Below are 16,990 nucleotides of genomic sequence, written 5' to 3' on the forward strand. Positions count from 1 at the left end.
GCCGGGGGTTTTCCTTTTATTGTCAGTGGTCTCTGGCGTGTGGTCACTGGGCTCAGGACACCCAGGGATGGCCCGTGTCCCCACAGCCCCGCAGCCAGGTGGGCCCGAGCAGTCCAGGGGCCCTGTTGGGGACTCCTGGGCGCCTCCTTCGGGTGTGATAAGCAGGCCGCCCTGGGCAGCACGTTCCATGTCATCGCTCAGCACCGTCAAGTCTACGGGAAGAACTCACTCCCATTTTTCCCCCCGAACCATGACGACGCAGGCTTGCCCTTGGTTGGGGCGGGAGCAGCATCCCTCCCTGGTCTGGGAGAACCGTGAGGAGGTGGGAGATCCGCCGCCGTGCCGCTCGCCGGGCCACACGTGGGGGCTCACCTGTCGGGGGCCTGTGGTGCTCACGTGGTGGGGCAGGGAGCCCACACAGGTGCCCTGGGAGCCCGTCCCCGACACTCCAGCCCCCCTCCTGGTTGCACCCTCGTATGCACGTACCCGCTTGAATGAATTCACACCGGAAGATAGAAATCTAAAATTAAATATTTAATTAGAACTCTGATTTGCTTTAAAGATAGGTGGCATTGCACAGGCTATAGTACACTCTCTTTATAACTTTTTTTTCTTTTTTGACAAAAAAAGATACTGTTGATTTTAACAGGCCACTTTAATATTAATACATGTGTGATAGGATCGGAACTGAGAATCAGCTAGAGATGGTACATTGTACATTATTGGGAAAGTTACAGTTCTGTATCGTAAAAACATTTATCTTTTTTTTAACAATTTACCTACATTAATCAAAAAATTACAGCATATTTAATAATTTTACAAATTCTTCATAAAAAATATATCTCTGTACAAAAAGGTCGTTTGCACCTACTTCATGTCAGCAGCATGTGGCGAGATGGTAACACGGGGCGGGCGGAGATGCGGTGGGTTTCCTGATCGTGACACCAGCGTTCTTTCCCCCTGTTTGAGAATAGCTTTTTTTTTTCTTTTTCTGTGTGTGTGTGTGTGTGTGTGTGTGTGTGGTTGTTTACAAAATATCTTACAGAAGAAAAAAATTATTGCAGCTAGCCTGAAGAAAGGCAAAAGATGTGTGAAACAAGCAGCAGTTTTAAACAGCTCTGAAGCACATGACCGGTGTTAGCGTGGGGTCCTTCCCGCCCCGGGCTCCGGGGGCTTCCAGGAGGAGTGTCGCCGCCCGGCGCGGGGAGCGTGTGTGCGGCCGCCTGCACGGGGCCCTCCGACACCTGGCGGCAGATCTGAATGCTCCCGCACACACCCTGGGAGGAGGCTATGCAGCATCCCCGCAGGAGGATTTCACGGAGTGGGGTGGGCTGTTTTTGTTTGTGTGTTTTTTTTTTTCTTTCTCGTTTGTTTGTTTGTTTGTTTGTTGAGAACATGCTCCAAACTGGCAACCAAAGGCCGGGTTGACTCTGCACACAAAGGAAAATAACGTCTAACATGATATGTGGTTTCTGTGCGTGTGTGTGTGTCCTGTCGGTCCAGGAGTTGGTGACGTCGTTGACCGGCAAGCAGGTCAGGGACGGGGGAAGAGCGACATTGGTCCAGACTCCGAAGTCAGCGTTTTGCACCTAGTTTGAATGACTCAAACTCAGATATGTACAAGGTATTTATATATATGCACGTATGTATAGATATATACACCTGGCGTAGGGCGTCCCCTGCCCCGGCTCCCCCCGCCCCCTGCACTCGCCGCCCCCCAGCCCCTCCGCGTGGTTCTGGCTCCCGCTGACCTCCTCTGGCCCGAGGACAGCTCGGGTAACGGCCCCGGGTCGCGCAGCACATCTCCGGGCGCGGTAGCGGGCCGGCCGGCGGCGGGGGGGGGGCACGGAGCTCTGCATGGTGCTCAGGAACGCGGGAGCGGGATTCCGAAGGCCGAGAAGCCCCTAGAAGAGGTCAGCCAGGCCCTCCTAACGGCGCTCGCCCCTTCGAACAAGGGACAGAACAGTGGGAACCAAAGACACGAAGTCCGCGAAATGCCCACATCGACACACACGACTTGGACGGATGAGCTATTATCCTGACAGGTGTTTGCGACTTTTTTTTTCTTTCTTTCATTTTTCACGTTTGAAGTCCTGCCTTGAGACGCTCAACAGAGAAACCAACGTGTCTGCCTCCACGCCAGGTGTGGCCGTGTCCGCCGGGCGCTGTGGACCCTGGCCTGGGAACGAACCGAAGACCCCGATGAGAGAATAAGCATCACCTGTTCAAAACGTCTCTGATCAAACCGGTATCAGTGAAGACAAACATGATCTTCGCCTGGATCTGGTTACATCTGACGTCTCCCCGCCACGTCCTGGCCTTCACGCTTTGACCCTACCCACCCCGGGGCGGGGAGGTCACACCGACCGTCTTCAGACCATAACTCAGAACGTACAGAGAATACACTTTAAAGGTGGAAAAAAAAAAAAAACACCCAAATCGTCTCTGCTTCTGGGCTTCGCAGGAAACTGAAGCCACAGCAAAGTACGAGACGTGTCATCAGGCAGGGAGCGTGTGCGTCACCGCCCCTTGCCTCCAGGGGAACACCCGGCATCTGGATCCTGGCCCAGCCCCACCGAGGTCAAGGCGCCACCTGGTAACCGTCTTTTCATGCGTGGCCAGCGGGTGGCGGCGCCCCGGGGGGCAAACCACGGCGCACAGGAAGACGGCGGTGGGCTGACCCCGCACGTTCTCGAGCTATCGGAAATAAATTAACTATTGACATTTTGTACATGGCAGAGAGAGATGCTGCGACCCGCCCCCCGCCATCCCGCGCGGCCGCGGTGGTGCTCCGGGCGATCCCGAGCGGGGGACCGTGTGTGCGGGAGGAAACATAAAAAGGCCTCTTTTTTTTTTCCTTTTTCGACATCTTCGATGAATTCGACACACACATGTAAGTAAAGGAAGCAGTAATAAAATAAATGTCTTCAACACCGCATTTCCCTCTTACACCTGTGCCACGTCAGCGACACTTCCTCTCTCTAACACGCCAACTGAACGGATGGTGGATGTTTCGCTTGACCGCGTGGGAAGATGCTTATATACAATGGATCGTGTGTATAAACCCTGTGTAAATAGTTTATTTTTTTATCAGAATCTTACTCAGTCATTCATAACACACTAGTGCAAAAAAATTGTGCATCAAAAATTCTGCAATAGGACAGCTGACCGGGGGAATTTGCGGACGGCCCTAGGAATGGACACTGAGCGGACCTGTGAGTCCTCAAAGCTTGTCAGGTCTCAGGAAGGACAGAGTGAAGCGTTTGCAGGTGTGTGCGTCTACCAGAAAGGTGTCTTCTTCGAGAGAGAGCTTTTTTTTTTTTTCAGAGTGTTCCTATTCATGGGGGTTAAAACAAGAACAAAAACCATAAAACAACCGAACGACGTGTTGTGGTGTTGTGGTGCTACCATTTTGTCACCGCACCCGAAGGATGTATCCACGTGCCCAGGAGATTGCATTGAAAGGCATCCCAGCCACACAGAAATCGGAAGGTCCGAGGCGTCGAGCACGCAGCGGCGGCGTGACTCGCAGCCTTCCCTGCGCTCGCCGTGGCTCCCGGCCGCCGGGCGGCGGGGCTCGTGCCATCCCGTCCTCGCCAGGCTGCGGCCCGCGACCGGTCACCGCGCAAAGCCAGGAGTGCAGGGGGTGGTCTGTGGCACCAAAGGAGTTACTGCTTGTCCGTCGGAGGTATGGCTATGAGTCAGTCCTAAGGGCACTGAGGGCTATACCACTGTGCACACTGTGTTCAGAGTCGTGTCAAACCGCACAGCCTTGGCCTCTGTGGGTTTTAAGTTTGTGTCATACATGGGGTTTTCAAAGGAAGCTTGTCCGTTGCTGTTTTCGTGTCCCGCGTAGCCATTGTACTGAACTTTTGGTCTCGTTCTAAAGGGCAAAGAAGGGACAGACCGTTAGCACCCAGGTTTCGAGAACAGAGGCTCAGTGACTGAGGCCGAAGGTCGGCGGGGAGCGCACGGGCCGGGGCGGCGGTGGCAGGGCCCGCGCATGTCCTCGGCCCCACACCTGCTGCCTCCCCTGATCTGCTCCTTTCCAAACCAAGGAACTATCTGATTCCTGGGAATACTCTTGGCCACCGGGGAGGGCCCGCCGTGCCGGGGTCCCCGGGATTTGGGAATAGACACCTGTCCGTCACGTCACATGACCGTGGGGAAGTCATTCCGGAAAGCGGGACGCTTCGTCAGCACATCGCCCCTTCAGGACTGCTTGTGGGGGAGGGAAACAGAAACATGGACTCTAGTCCACCACCCTTGTGACCGTTGCTATCTGCCAGCGGTTGTTGAGGACGTAACGTGGCCGGGGACCAGGTTCACAGGAGACACCGCACTGCGTCAAACTATCGGTTACATTGATTACATAAAAGGGAACCCCTGAGTACGATCTACGATTAGAGAACTGAAGGATATTTATTTATTTATTTATTTATTTATTTATTTATTTGAATGGAATGATTTTTATTTTCATTTTTAAAGATTTTATTTATTTATTCATGAGAGACATAGAGAGAGAGAGAGAGGCAGAGAAACAGGCAGGGAGAAACAGGCAGAGGGAGAAGCAGGCTCCTGCCCAAATTGAAGGATTTTTAGATGTAAAAGACGTAAAGCTATCTAGTCTCTGCCCCCCCCAACCCTTTTCCAGAAGAAACTACATAAGAGAAATACACCAGGTGGTCAAAACAACTTTAAAGACCCACACTAGCAAAAACATCCCTGGATATTGGATGTGAGGATCCTTCCCATAATTTCCTAGTAGATATATATATATATTTAAACATTTTATTTTTAACTATTCATAGAGACACACACACACACAGAGAGAGAGAGAGAGAGGCAGAGACACAGGCAGAGGGAGAAGCAGGCTCCATGCAGGGAGCCCGACGTGGACTCGATCCCGGGATCCCGGAAACACGACCTGAGCCGAAGGCAGGCGCTCAACCCCTGAGCCACCCGGGGGGGCCCTAGTAGATTTTTTTAATTTACTTTATGCTCCTTGAAGAAAAAAGAGAAGTGAAAGTGCACGTCTCAGAGACTTAGGTTTCCGTCATCAGAAGAGAAGACTTCAACTCCTGGGACCGGGGACGTCTTTGACGTTGGGTCTGAAAATGCTCCAGCAGTCAAAGCTCATAATCACATTCAGCCAAATGTAAATGAGATGTGAAGCTCCCTAAAATCTGCATGTCCTGTCCCCGGCCAGGGGTCAGCACCCCACAGGGCCAGGGGCCCAGGGAGCTGGATGGGCTCAGGACTGGGGGCAAGGAAGCAGGTGCGGAGCAGCCCCCGGGGGTCCTGAGTCTGGCCCAGCCCTGCTGGAGGCAACAGCCTGATGCATGAGGTCATGAGGGAAGCCCAGACCTGAGTGGGAGTGAGGCTGCAGGTGAAGAAACACGGGGCCGGCCGCTTAAGGAGCATCTTTGCTGAGGCTGAGAAGCCAGCACAGCGAGGGGGGTGGCCTGGGCACCCCGGGGACTCAGCCACCACTCACAGGGCTTTATGGGCCGCCTGCGGGTCAGGGCCCTGCTCCTGCAGAAGCCCCCCACCCACACGGGGCACAGAGACAGAGCACACGGGACGCAGTCACTTCGGGACTCATGTGCTGACAGGCCCCTGACGGCTGTGCAGGGAGGTGGCCTTTGGCACGTCTCTGGCCAGCGCGGCCCCCACGACAAGGACGCGAGAGCCTGGCGGCGGCCAGAGCCCCGGCCCACAGGCCTGGGGAGGCCGACAGGGGCTCACACACACCCAGAGGTGCTCCCCCCCGATGCCCCAGTCCTCAGGGCCGGCCCATGGGGGGGGCACGGACTCCAGGCAGAGGACACTAGTGGGGCTCCCGGAGGCCCCCTCCAGACAGGGGACGAAGAACGTCCAAGGCTGCCTCCTTCCCTGGGGTTGACACGCATGCCAAGAACCAAAAAGAACAAAAAAACGAATTTGTAGGAATTAGAAATTCCTACCATATGGGTCTCTCTCTGTAAGGGTATCATGGTTCCTGGAGAAACGTGTGAAGACGCTTCTGAGATTTCTACTTCTTTAAGTAGAGAAGCACTTTCAAGGATGGTATTTTATCGGATAAAGCGGTGGGATTTTAATTTTTTTAATATATATTTACTACATTTTCAACTAGCCTCAAAGAGAAATTTGAGGATAAGGCTCATCAGGCTTGGGTGTGGAGAATACTGTTTCCTCAAACGAACCAAATTAATTAATTCATACAGATGACCCAATCTTTGATTTTGTCAGGTACCATTTGAGATTCCTTTTTGTAGAATTATATTTTTAAAGGAAGTACGTTACCAACCACAACAAAGTGAAGACATACATGTGATCAGCTATGCAATATAGTTTCTAATATTCTTAATTACTTTACACATGTTTAAGAGGCATAAGAAAGCACATATTTAAAGTTTACCTATGAGTCATTGAAAAACTCCTCAGCAGATTTTCTTTTTTAAAACCAGGATGAGGATGATGATGATGATGATTTTAAAACCAGAATTATGAAATAGAAATATATATATTATATAGATGAATGTTAAACACTTTTAACATACTCTTATTTTAGAGAATCATAGTTTTTTTCCTTTTTTTCTTTTCTAGGTTTTGTTGTTGTTGTTGTTGTTTTGTTTGTTTTTGAGAATGCCACTATTCCAAATAGTATTTTATTTTTATTTATTTAATTTATTTTTTTAAAGATTTATTTACTTATTCACGAGACACACACACACACACACACACACAGAGGGAGAGGCAGAGACCCAGGCAGAGGGAGAAGCAGGCTCCATGCAGGGAGCCCGATGTGGGACTTGATCCCAGGTCTCCAGGATCAGGCCCTGGGCTGAAAGCAGGTGCTTAACTGCTAAGCCACCTGGGCATCCCCCCAAATAGTATTTTAGAACAGTTTGGCATAGTGTCACATTCTTCCAGGAAATACATCATCCAGAAAAAGATGAAATGTATAAGGACTTAAAATTCCTCCACAGCTTAGTCTCGCTTTTTTGGGGGGGGGGGTGGCGCGTGGAGGGAGGAGCATCTACAAACTCCAATGAAAGGATCTATTTCATTAGAGTTGGTTTTGTCAAGTGTTGTCATTTTTCAGCTAGTGGGGGTATGGAAATTAAGAGATAGAACACATTTTCAAGGGATGGAACATGTAATATCTCTTAGTACATAGTAAGAGCTCAGTTTGTACCTGCCAAAGAAAGGAATAAATCAACAGTTTAAAAATCACAGATTCGTGGAGTTGAAAGTGTTCATAAAGAGCATTTTGGGGCAGCCCGGGTAGCCCAGTGGTTAAGCACCACCTTCAGCCCAGGGCGTGACCCCGGGGGTCCTGGGATTGAGTCTCACATCAAGCTCCCTGCATGGAGCCTGCTTCTCCCTCTGCCTCTCTCTCTCTCTCTCTCTCTCTCTCTCTCTCTGTGTGTGTGTGTGTGTGTGTCTCTCATGAGTAAATAAATAAAACCTTAAAAAAAAAAACATTCTGTTCAATCTTCTGCTGGAAGGTGGAAATAGCACCCTAATATCCCTGACTGTGGACCTTGAAGTAGAAAACCGGTCCTTTATTGCATCTTTCGATCAACTATGAACTATAGCATGTTATTTCTTAATCCATTTATTTATTCTCCTAAAGTTCACTCCTCAAACTCGGCCTGCTGAAAAAGTATGGCAAATGGCAGAGCAAAACCTTGCCTCACGAGCATCCTTAACGTCTGAGAGAATACTGCAGAGCCGTGCAACACACATATGCATGTGACAGGGAGCAGACGCATGTTCACCAGACCAGCGCTTTACAAGCACAGCGTTTTCATACTGTTGGCGTTTTCACAGTACCTGTGTTTGTAGAGGTAAAATGCAAACCCTGACAAAATTAGAGCAAAGAATGGAACCAGAATGGCAGCTGCGACGGAGCCACTACTAGTGCCGTGGTAATGATTTGAAGAGTCTTGGTCAGATTTTAAGGGATCTGGAAAATAAAAGGAATAATTAATTTGCGGGTACCGTACTCATACTCCAACAAACGTAAATTTACGGTAAATTGTATAAATGGGTCCAAACTCTACAGGAAGCGATGCCACAGTTAGACTGGTAACTCTTTTTGAAAGGTCTTAAAATATGTTGATGATCAACTAACAGAAACTAGGTCTCTCCATACATGGCATTTCGTTCTACACATGGGAATATGTGGGTGTAATCTTTCTTATGCAAAATTCATTGGAGTTGAAGAACATGGTTCATAAGGTAAGTTTATGAGGACACGAAATAGTGATAAAACATATTTCCATCCACTAGAAGGGAAGGCAGATGTAAACGCCTCAAACATCACAAAGGTGACGTAGTCGTGAATTTATGATCCATATCGACAGAATGGCGGGTAGATGTGTGGCCTTGTAAGGGATGCAAACACTGAAAATTCTAATCAGAAAACATCTATTAAGGAATTATTGCCAAATAAGGAGGTTTGTTCTTAGGAGTTTACTGATAGAATGAATTTTGAAATGTATTTGCCTGAATCGGATGAGCCCACTCAGTGTGCGTGTGCAGTGGATTCCGAGGAGGGTCGTCTGAACCTGTCAGAATTGCTGCAAAGAAGCCGACCTGGTTTTAGAAGTATATTTCCAGCATTTATGGAATGTCAAATAAAAGAGTTCTATTTCACTTTTTTCCACAAACCACAAATGTAAATGAGCAATCAAATATTAAATGTATTTAAATAGCTTTAAAAAATATCATTTTCACATTTAAGGCGTCATAATGATGTGATGTGTCATTGCCTCAGCAGATTCAGGATTTTGCAACTCCTTACCATTGTAAGGTCTAATATTTTATAGCATATTTCTAATATATTTCATAATTGGTCTTGGCTCTTTGTAACTTAACCCTAATTCTTTGAGAGCCTTCCTTATCAGCACGTATCAATCGGATTGCATGTTTCATTATCAGATGCATTCACCACCCTCCACGGAAGGGGAAGATGTCAGACACTTGTCTCTAAATCTCGCATCCCGTTGGAAGCCCCCACCTTGGGCACTGAATCAGAGTGGCTGGTGCAGAACACCCTGAAATGGTGGGAGCCCAGCCTGTGGCTGCAGCAGAGGAACAGCCTGAGGACGGGCCGAGTGCCCGGTGGTGCGTCCAGTGGTGACCCCACCTGCACTGGGAGCTGAGGCATAGCACTCAGGGGGCACCAGATCCTCTGATTTGAGGTGACATTTAAATATCAGGACACCTCCGCTGCCTGGCCCACAGGACGATGCCTAGCACACAGCACAAACCGCGCAAGTTTGCCGGTCCCCATGTTGATAGAACAGAAGCTCCGTTATGCCGGGGAGCTGGCTGGCCAGCTTTCCTCCTGAATCCCGGTGCCTGCAAGAGAACCTAGAACACAGTGGTTGCTCACGGTGTGCGTGGAAGTGAAACGGGGTGCAGACAGTACCTCAGCACCCACCAGCCTCTGTTGAGTTACCACGCCTCATTCTCTAGGTTGCCGTAATTCTGTGAGTCTCTTTGCCTCATTCTAATAAATTTGGGTTCTGCTTAAATTAACCAAAGTTACTGTTTGTCACCTGCAGACAAGACTATCTACTTTCCACCATAATAGGTATCAGGCTTCTTGCCAATAAAATCGTGGAAAATCAGCATGCCTAGGGAGGCTGGGCATCGTAACGCAGAGCGATGTAAGAGATCTGTGGGAACTATGGAGCGAAGTGTATTTTGAGGACATTATGCCTTCAGAAGCTCCTGGTTAATTGCAGCTATTTATTTACCCTTGCTTCAGTAATTTAAAGGGCGTGCAGTAGAGTGCGCATGAAATTAATGAAAATGGCATAAAAAATATATAAAGAATAGAAAGGACAATGGAAATAAAGTGTCACTCTTTGCCCTTAATGCTAGTCTTCCTCTTTATGGCTGTTTTTTCAATGCCCTTCCAGCCATGTACTATTAATATGTATGTTAGTTTCTCTTCTCGTGCTTTTCTAAAAAAAATGGGAATACTAAATACATTTATTTTTTTTGTATTTGGCTTTTTAAACTTAACCATATATGTTTGAAGTTCTTCATCAGCACTCATGAATCAGGTTTATTTCGGAGGTGTATAGTATTGTACTAATTGGCTATGCCAGAATTTTTCCAGCCAATCTACCTTTGAAGAACATTTAGGCCATTTCCAGTATTGTCCTAATGCTGCGATGAAATCTTGTTCCTATGACTAGACATCAGCAGGAGTCTAAATATACAGGGTAAATCCTACCCCGTAGAATCACTGCCTAACAGAATTTGTGACTTCCACTGTTGCCCTATCTTACCTGATTGCCCTCCACAGTGATGCTTCACATTCATTCCAACCACTGTTCCCTGAGGGCTAATACCAAAATGCTGGGCAACCGCATCACATCCAGCTGCCACCCTCTTCCCCTGGCCTTCCCTTCCTCCCATCTGCCCCGCTTCTTCTTACTATTACTACTACTCCTGCTCTGACAAATCAAACGTGGAATGTCCTTAGTTTCTCATTTACATTTCTTTGCTTAAGAATGAAGGTGAGCATCTCTTCATATGTGATAAGCTAACCCATTCAGTTTTTTTAAAGTTCATTATTGAAAGGACTTCATGTACCAGAGAATTCGCCCAAAGTATATATAAGTCTACTGATGGACAAAGACGACGTGATGTATATATGTGTGTGGATCTGTATATGTGGGATGTGTATACACACACACAAGCCATGGAATAGGACTCATCCAAGGGAAAAAAGAAGCAGCAGCAGCTCTTGCCATTTGTGACAAAATGGGTGGACCTAGAAGGTGTTATGTTGAGTGAAATAAGTCAGAGAGAGAAAGACAAATACCATACGAGTTCACTTGTGTGTGCAATCTAAAAACAAACCAAACAAAAACCAAATAGGCCTTATGCTGAGAACAAACTCATGGTTGTCAGAAGGGGGGTGAGTAAAGGGATAGTTGAAACAGATACAGGAGATTAAGAGGTACAAACTTTCAGTTATAAAATAAATAAGTAAAAAATAAATAAATAAATAAATAAATAAATAAATAAATAAATAAATAAAATAAATAAGTCGCAGGGATGAAAAGCACCACATGGAGAATATTGTGAATAGTATTATAATAATGTTGTATGGCGACTACACCTATCGTGGTGAGCACAGACTAATGAATAGGCTTGGAAACACTGTGTTGTAACCCTGAAACCAACAGAACATTGCCTGTCAATTATACTGCAATAATAAATTAAACATAAATAAAAATAATAAATAAGAATAAAGCATACATACAGCCCAAAGTTCCTTTAGTATATTCACATGGCATTATAATCATTGCTATGATTTGATCATAGAACACTGCTGCCTCCCCTAAAGGAAACTCCGTGTCCCTTGGAGGTCATTGCTCACAGCCCAACCTCCAGCTCCAGTCAACCCCGATCTGCTGTCTGTTTCTTTAGGTCTGCTTGTTCTGGGCAGTTCACATAAATGGAATCATACTATGTATATATATATATATATATATATATATATATATATATATATATAATTTTTTTGCATATGTGAATGATTCCTATGAGGAAAGACCTCCTCATAAGGTCTTTCCAAGATAATATTCCATTGTATGGATATACCACATTTTGCTCATCTATTCGTTAGTTGATGGGCATCCAGGTAGCTTCCACGTTTGGGCTTTTGGAATCATGCTTCTATGAGCACTGTGCACATATTTTCGTGTGAACATATGTTCTCACATCTGTCGTGTCGGCCAAACATGTAGAAATGGAATGGCCGCGCCTCGTGGTAACTTTATGTTTAGCTGCTTCCTCCAGCAGCGGGACCATTTCCACGGTATGAGGGTTCCAATCTCTCCACACTTTGGCCACCGCTTGTCTGTGTGATCAGTGCCAACCCAGTGTTCGTGAGGTGGTGTCTCAGTGCGGTTTCATTTATGTTCCTCGAATGACTCATGACGTTGGGCATCTTTTCAGGGGCCTAATGATCATTTGCGTATTTTTTAAGAGATGTCTAATCAAATCCTTTGCCAACTTTTAAGTTAGGTTATTGGCTTCTGTATTAATGAACCATAGGAGCCCTTTATATATTCTGGGTACAAGTCCTTTATCAAATGCCTACTTTACACTGCTTTTCTTCCATTCTGTTTACATGTGTACGTGGGGTTGTGGATGGGGCAATTCAGGTTAAATGGGCAAACCAGCCTATCACTAGGTTTTGCATTAGAGTGGTCTTTCCACCCAACTTGGGTTAATATTCACTTAATGATCATCACTTTCCTCCAGTTTATCTACTGACTGGAGGAGACAATGAAGAAGTTGTTTATTTTTAATCCATAAAAATAGGGTTTAGCCAAATCCAAGATGAATGGTCGCTGGTGAAGCATATTGAAGCGTCAACTTTTCTAATTAGTTGAATGGGAGGCTTGCTTGTGATTCAGATTATTTGTGAGGCAAACTGTTTTTCCTGACAATAAACTCGTCATCACACGAGAATAAAGATTACTTGTTAAAGCAAGCTGCTATTTTGTTAGATTAGAAAGAAATGGTGTAATGTGAGGAGATTTGCAAAAGCATAGTGACAGTGCAAGCTGGCTTCATGGGATGAGTAAGCCCAGACAGCCACAGGGTATCTTGTCCTGCTCACCGGGGCATCCTTCAGCGGAATTACTAGAGCGTGTGCTGAGGGAAGAAGGAGGACGATAACTGCAGGGTTTTTGGCTTAGAACAAGAGAAAATTTTGCTCATCATTAGTGTTGGTCCAATGCATTTATCCTATTTTATTACCTCAAAATAACATAACCCAATTTAAAGGAGCATCTCCACCATCGATGACATAATTTAAAGCTCTTTATTTAGAAGTACCGCACTTGGAAAGATGGAGTTAGAGTATTTTATGATTAATCATTCTTTTTGATCAAGTGTTTTTTTTAAATATAATAATACACAAATTGGGATACCTTTCCTTTGGAATCCCTCAGACTTTTATCTTGGTAAAAGTTTTATGAAATGGGTAATCGGTGACAACCATCACAAAATATTACACTCTCATGTCTCTGAAAGGCAGCTCTGGTATTAAAGCCTATATGGGCATAGTGGTTTCTATAAAATTATTATGTTAATGGTATTCAACAAGTAAAGTATAATGTAGTCTATACTGTTCAGGAGAAACGTGGTGCTAATCTCATTACAAAAGGCATTTTCTCCTCCATGTCAGCAGTGACAACAGCCATGACTTCCACATGTGAAGAGCTTCAGCATGCACCAGGCAAGCACTTTACAGTGTCTCCTAATCTTATTTTTTTTCTCCTAATCTTAGTAACAATCCAGAACTGATGTACCTATGAGATGTCAGACAAACAAAGAGGCCCAAGACCAATGTAACCCATCCTAGATTACAAAACTAGCTGGTAGATGAGGTAGGCTTCTACTCTAGTGACTTTTTTTCCCATATATTTTATTTCTCTGATTACTAAGATAAAAAGCAAGTCTTAGAGAAAGATAGGAAAGAGGACCTATCTGTCTGTCTATCCATGGTGAGCTTTCTTCTCATATGGAAGTCATGGATGTCTCTGCACGTCAGTATACAGTCCTCACGTCTTTAATGAAATATACTGAATTAAATTGCTTCCTATTTAATGCAACAGTTTGCATAAAATTATTTACTTAAGCAACTCTCTGATGATAGCTGTGTGAGATGCATGAAGAGTAATTTTCACACTTGTCTGGCTGAAATCTCCAAAGGCAAACACACTGGGTGAAAGGTGTCATCAGATCATCCTTATTTGGCTGGACTCCCTCTAAAATGGAGCACCATGGTACCCATGCCTACTGTTCCCCAGAATAATTGCTTTCTTTAAAGATCTGATGTTCTAATCATTAAGGATGGAAAAATCTTTGTTACCATAATGTTTTTTTTTTTTTGAGTTAAAGACTTTTTCATAGTTTGTTGGCCACTCCTTATTCCTCTGATAATTTTCCTAGGGCAAAGTAGTTAGCTTAATTTTCCGAGTTTCATCTTTCTTTATTTTACCCATATTTTTTAGTATCTCTTCCTAGAGTAAGGATATGAATTCCATATCTGGCATACATATTGCATTTTTCCAGCTCTGTATTGTCAGTTCTGCTATTCACAACATTTAATTTTTATTCTGTTGTAAAATATGTTCGTCCTTCCCATTACTTCTATTTATGTTCTTTCCAAAGTCAGGGCCTTCCAATTACTTTTCAGTGCAATCATTTGAAGACCAAATTGATATTTGCTTAAAAAAAAAAAAAAACAACAACATAAGAGCACTTACCTTGCCTTTCGAGCTTGAATTTTCCAAAGTCTTTTCCATGAATATCACCTTGAAGAGTAAATCCTCCTCTCTCGAGTCCTGATGACACCTGGTATGCATGAACAGAAAGAAAACAGTGCATAGCGAGGATTAATAATACTCTCTCTTCTATCATAATATAACTGTATTTCTCACAGCTAGATACCCCAGGTCAAATATTTTGTTTTGGGCCTTCCTTCCAGTGACACGTTAGTGTTAAAAACTGGAAAAGACACATGTGAATTTCAACTAACCTCTGCATTCCCAATATGTCATTTTCACCCCGAAACAGGTTGTAAAATTTACAACACATTCAAAGGTTAACCATCCCTTGTAAAGGGGACCGATACACGAATTACTATATAACCTACATTACGTCAAACTCTCTTGTGACACAACCTGGAGCCTGGAGACTCTTAGGCCCGATAATGAATGAGAACACAAAGGATGGTTAACTTGCAAAGAAGGATCTCGATGAGACATCTTAAATCTCTGACTCTGGGAATGACTTTTTTTAGAGCTTTCAGAGAGGTTACCCAATGGGCGTGTTCAGATGTCAAGTGGGAATGTGGTGTTGAGCACACAGAACACGGATCTAAGTCTTGCTCTGTCCCAGCTGTAACCACTCGTCTATATCTCATTTCAGAAACTAGGTTTCTTCCTTTTATAAAGCAAAGGGGTAAGACGACTGCGCTGTTTGCGAAGCAGAGGGAACGATGTGTTTTTGAGGGGCCCCCTTCACCTCACAGGGACCTCTGTGATCCGACCCCGTGCTGCGTGACAACCCTCCACGGCAAGTACTCACGTAACCAGCCAGTCCCCAGTTGTCGTTTTCAAACTTGCTCACGAAAATATCTGCAGGACCTTTAATTTGAAAAGCTTTCAGAAGTAAGTGAGCCTCTTCTTTCTTGTAAACTCCTACGAAAAAAACCCAAATAGTTATGCTTACATTGTAGGAACAAGCATAAAGGTTAATAACTCAGGCATTCGACCTATTTGCTCTGAAGTATGGTCCAGAGACGACAATATCAGGAATAATAGAAATTCTTGTTTTTACTCTTAAACTGTGGCTTCCGGACTCCGGTTCTCTTGGAAAGCCCTTCTGTGTAAGCCCATGCCCGTCTCGAACAGGACCCTTCCTCTTCGTTAAATTCAACATCTTTATCCCACAGAAAGAATAAAGGGAATACACATCCAAGTATGTTAATGTCTTAAAATGTAGCATTTTCAATTCGTATTTTCTTCATCTGTGAGGACAAAAGACCGTGACCATGAGCCCAAATGGCACGATGTCTACAGGTGAATCGCATGCCCCGAAGCAAGACACAGGGTGCCGGGGTCAGGGTGCAGGGGGCCCGGCGGAGCCAGCGCCACTGGCCTGGGATGTCACCGCCCCGGCTGGGGGCAGCGGGGTAGCTTGAGCACGTGGCTACGGGGAGAGGCAATGAGGCAGGGCAGGCCGCCAGCCAGGAGCCCCGGGGACACAGCAAACACACGGCACCCTAGGGTGCTCTGTGCAGGCCACGCCGCCAGCAGAGAGAGGGCAGCTGTGACCCCCATGGACTCGGCCCAGGGCAGCGAGTCCCCCTGTTCCGGGACCATCTCCGCAGCCTGTCCACACGGGGGCAGGGACCCAGGGGTCGGTCCCCGGGCTAGAAGGACCTCCAGCCCTCACCTGGGCGGGGTCCGCTTCACCCTCAGTGGCTCGGTGTAGTCCTAGAGGCGATGCTGGACCTTGGTTAGGAGTGTGGACTCAAGATTCAGGTCCCGAGATTCTGATTCCTGAGTTCAAATTCTACCCCTACCATGTCCCCTAAGGAAGGCCACTTGATTTTCTTGTCTCTCTCTCTCTCTGTGTCTGTTGTCAGTAAAGAATGTGCTGGTGAGAATGCTCATATCATAGGACTGAGATAAGAATGAGACAGATGCTATCTGTAAGCACTTAAAATGGGGTCTGGCATATAAATCAGAGCTATTGTTATTTTATTAACAGTGGGATGAACAACAACAAAAGGATCTCCTGAGGAGCACATTAGGTTGAAGGAAAGGATATAAAAGAATGAAATTTGGAGACACACATATATGGATACAAATCTCACATCTTTGACTTAGCACGTCACGTGCATAATCTGGAGCAAGTTAATTAGATTTTCTATACTGGTTTTGTGGCCTTTAAAGATGACAGCACCAACCTACCATGGTTATGGGGAGGATCCCATGAGACGTAGCTTATGCAAAGCCAATGAAATGTTAACAAGCATTTAATAAATGTTGGCTCCCTCCTCCTCGAGAGGATAAAGGCTGTGCGTCTGCTCACATTCTGCATTTTGTGAAAGGAAATGCCCCAGGGCCTACCTGTCAACTTCAGCTCCACCTGAGAGGCTTCGAGGAAGGTGGCGTTCACCTTACTGCTTGTTGCATTGAACCAGTCAACTGTCAGAGTTGCAGGTTGTCTTTTCCCTAAATATTCATAATATCCCTTCCACACGGAATTGATAAAAAATACATCGGAGGGAACTGTGGGGGGGGAAAAACCCAGATGAATGTTAGCAACACACAGAAAAGTTAAATTTAGATCTTTTACAACACAGAGGCAATACTAAGTGTCGAGTGAGAGATCACGTCATGACGGTGGTGTGGACAGAGATGAC

At 45.7% G+C, this 16,990-nt stretch overlaps 1 protein-coding gene across 1 annotated transcript in view; it reads right to left on the reverse strand.

Annotated features, from left to right (window-relative positions):
• Window positions 1–1,742: 1,742 nt before the first annotated feature.
• The window catches only part of CSMD1 (CUB and Sushi multiple domains 1), a 1,869,885-nt gene continuing 1,854,637 nt past the window's right edge, over window positions 1,743–16,990 (reverse strand). Inside the window, 5 exon segments of the mRNA XM_055335505.1 lie at window positions 1,743–3,883; window positions 7,843–7,975; window positions 14,322–14,409; window positions 15,145–15,257; window positions 16,695–16,856. Of these exon segments, the coding sequence (XP_055191480.1) occupies window positions 3,724–3,883; window positions 7,843–7,975; window positions 14,322–14,409; window positions 15,145–15,257; window positions 16,695–16,856 (656 nt within the window). The 3' untranslated portion in view covers window positions 1,743–3,723.

The sequence above is a fragment of the Nyctereutes procyonoides genome, unplaced genomic scaffold, assembly GCF_905146905.1.
Source record: "Nyctereutes procyonoides isolate TBG_1078 unplaced genomic scaffold, NYPRO_anot_genome, whole genome shotgun sequence".
NCBI classification, from domain to species: domain Eukaryota; kingdom Metazoa; phylum Chordata; class Mammalia; order Carnivora; family Canidae; genus Nyctereutes; species Nyctereutes procyonoides.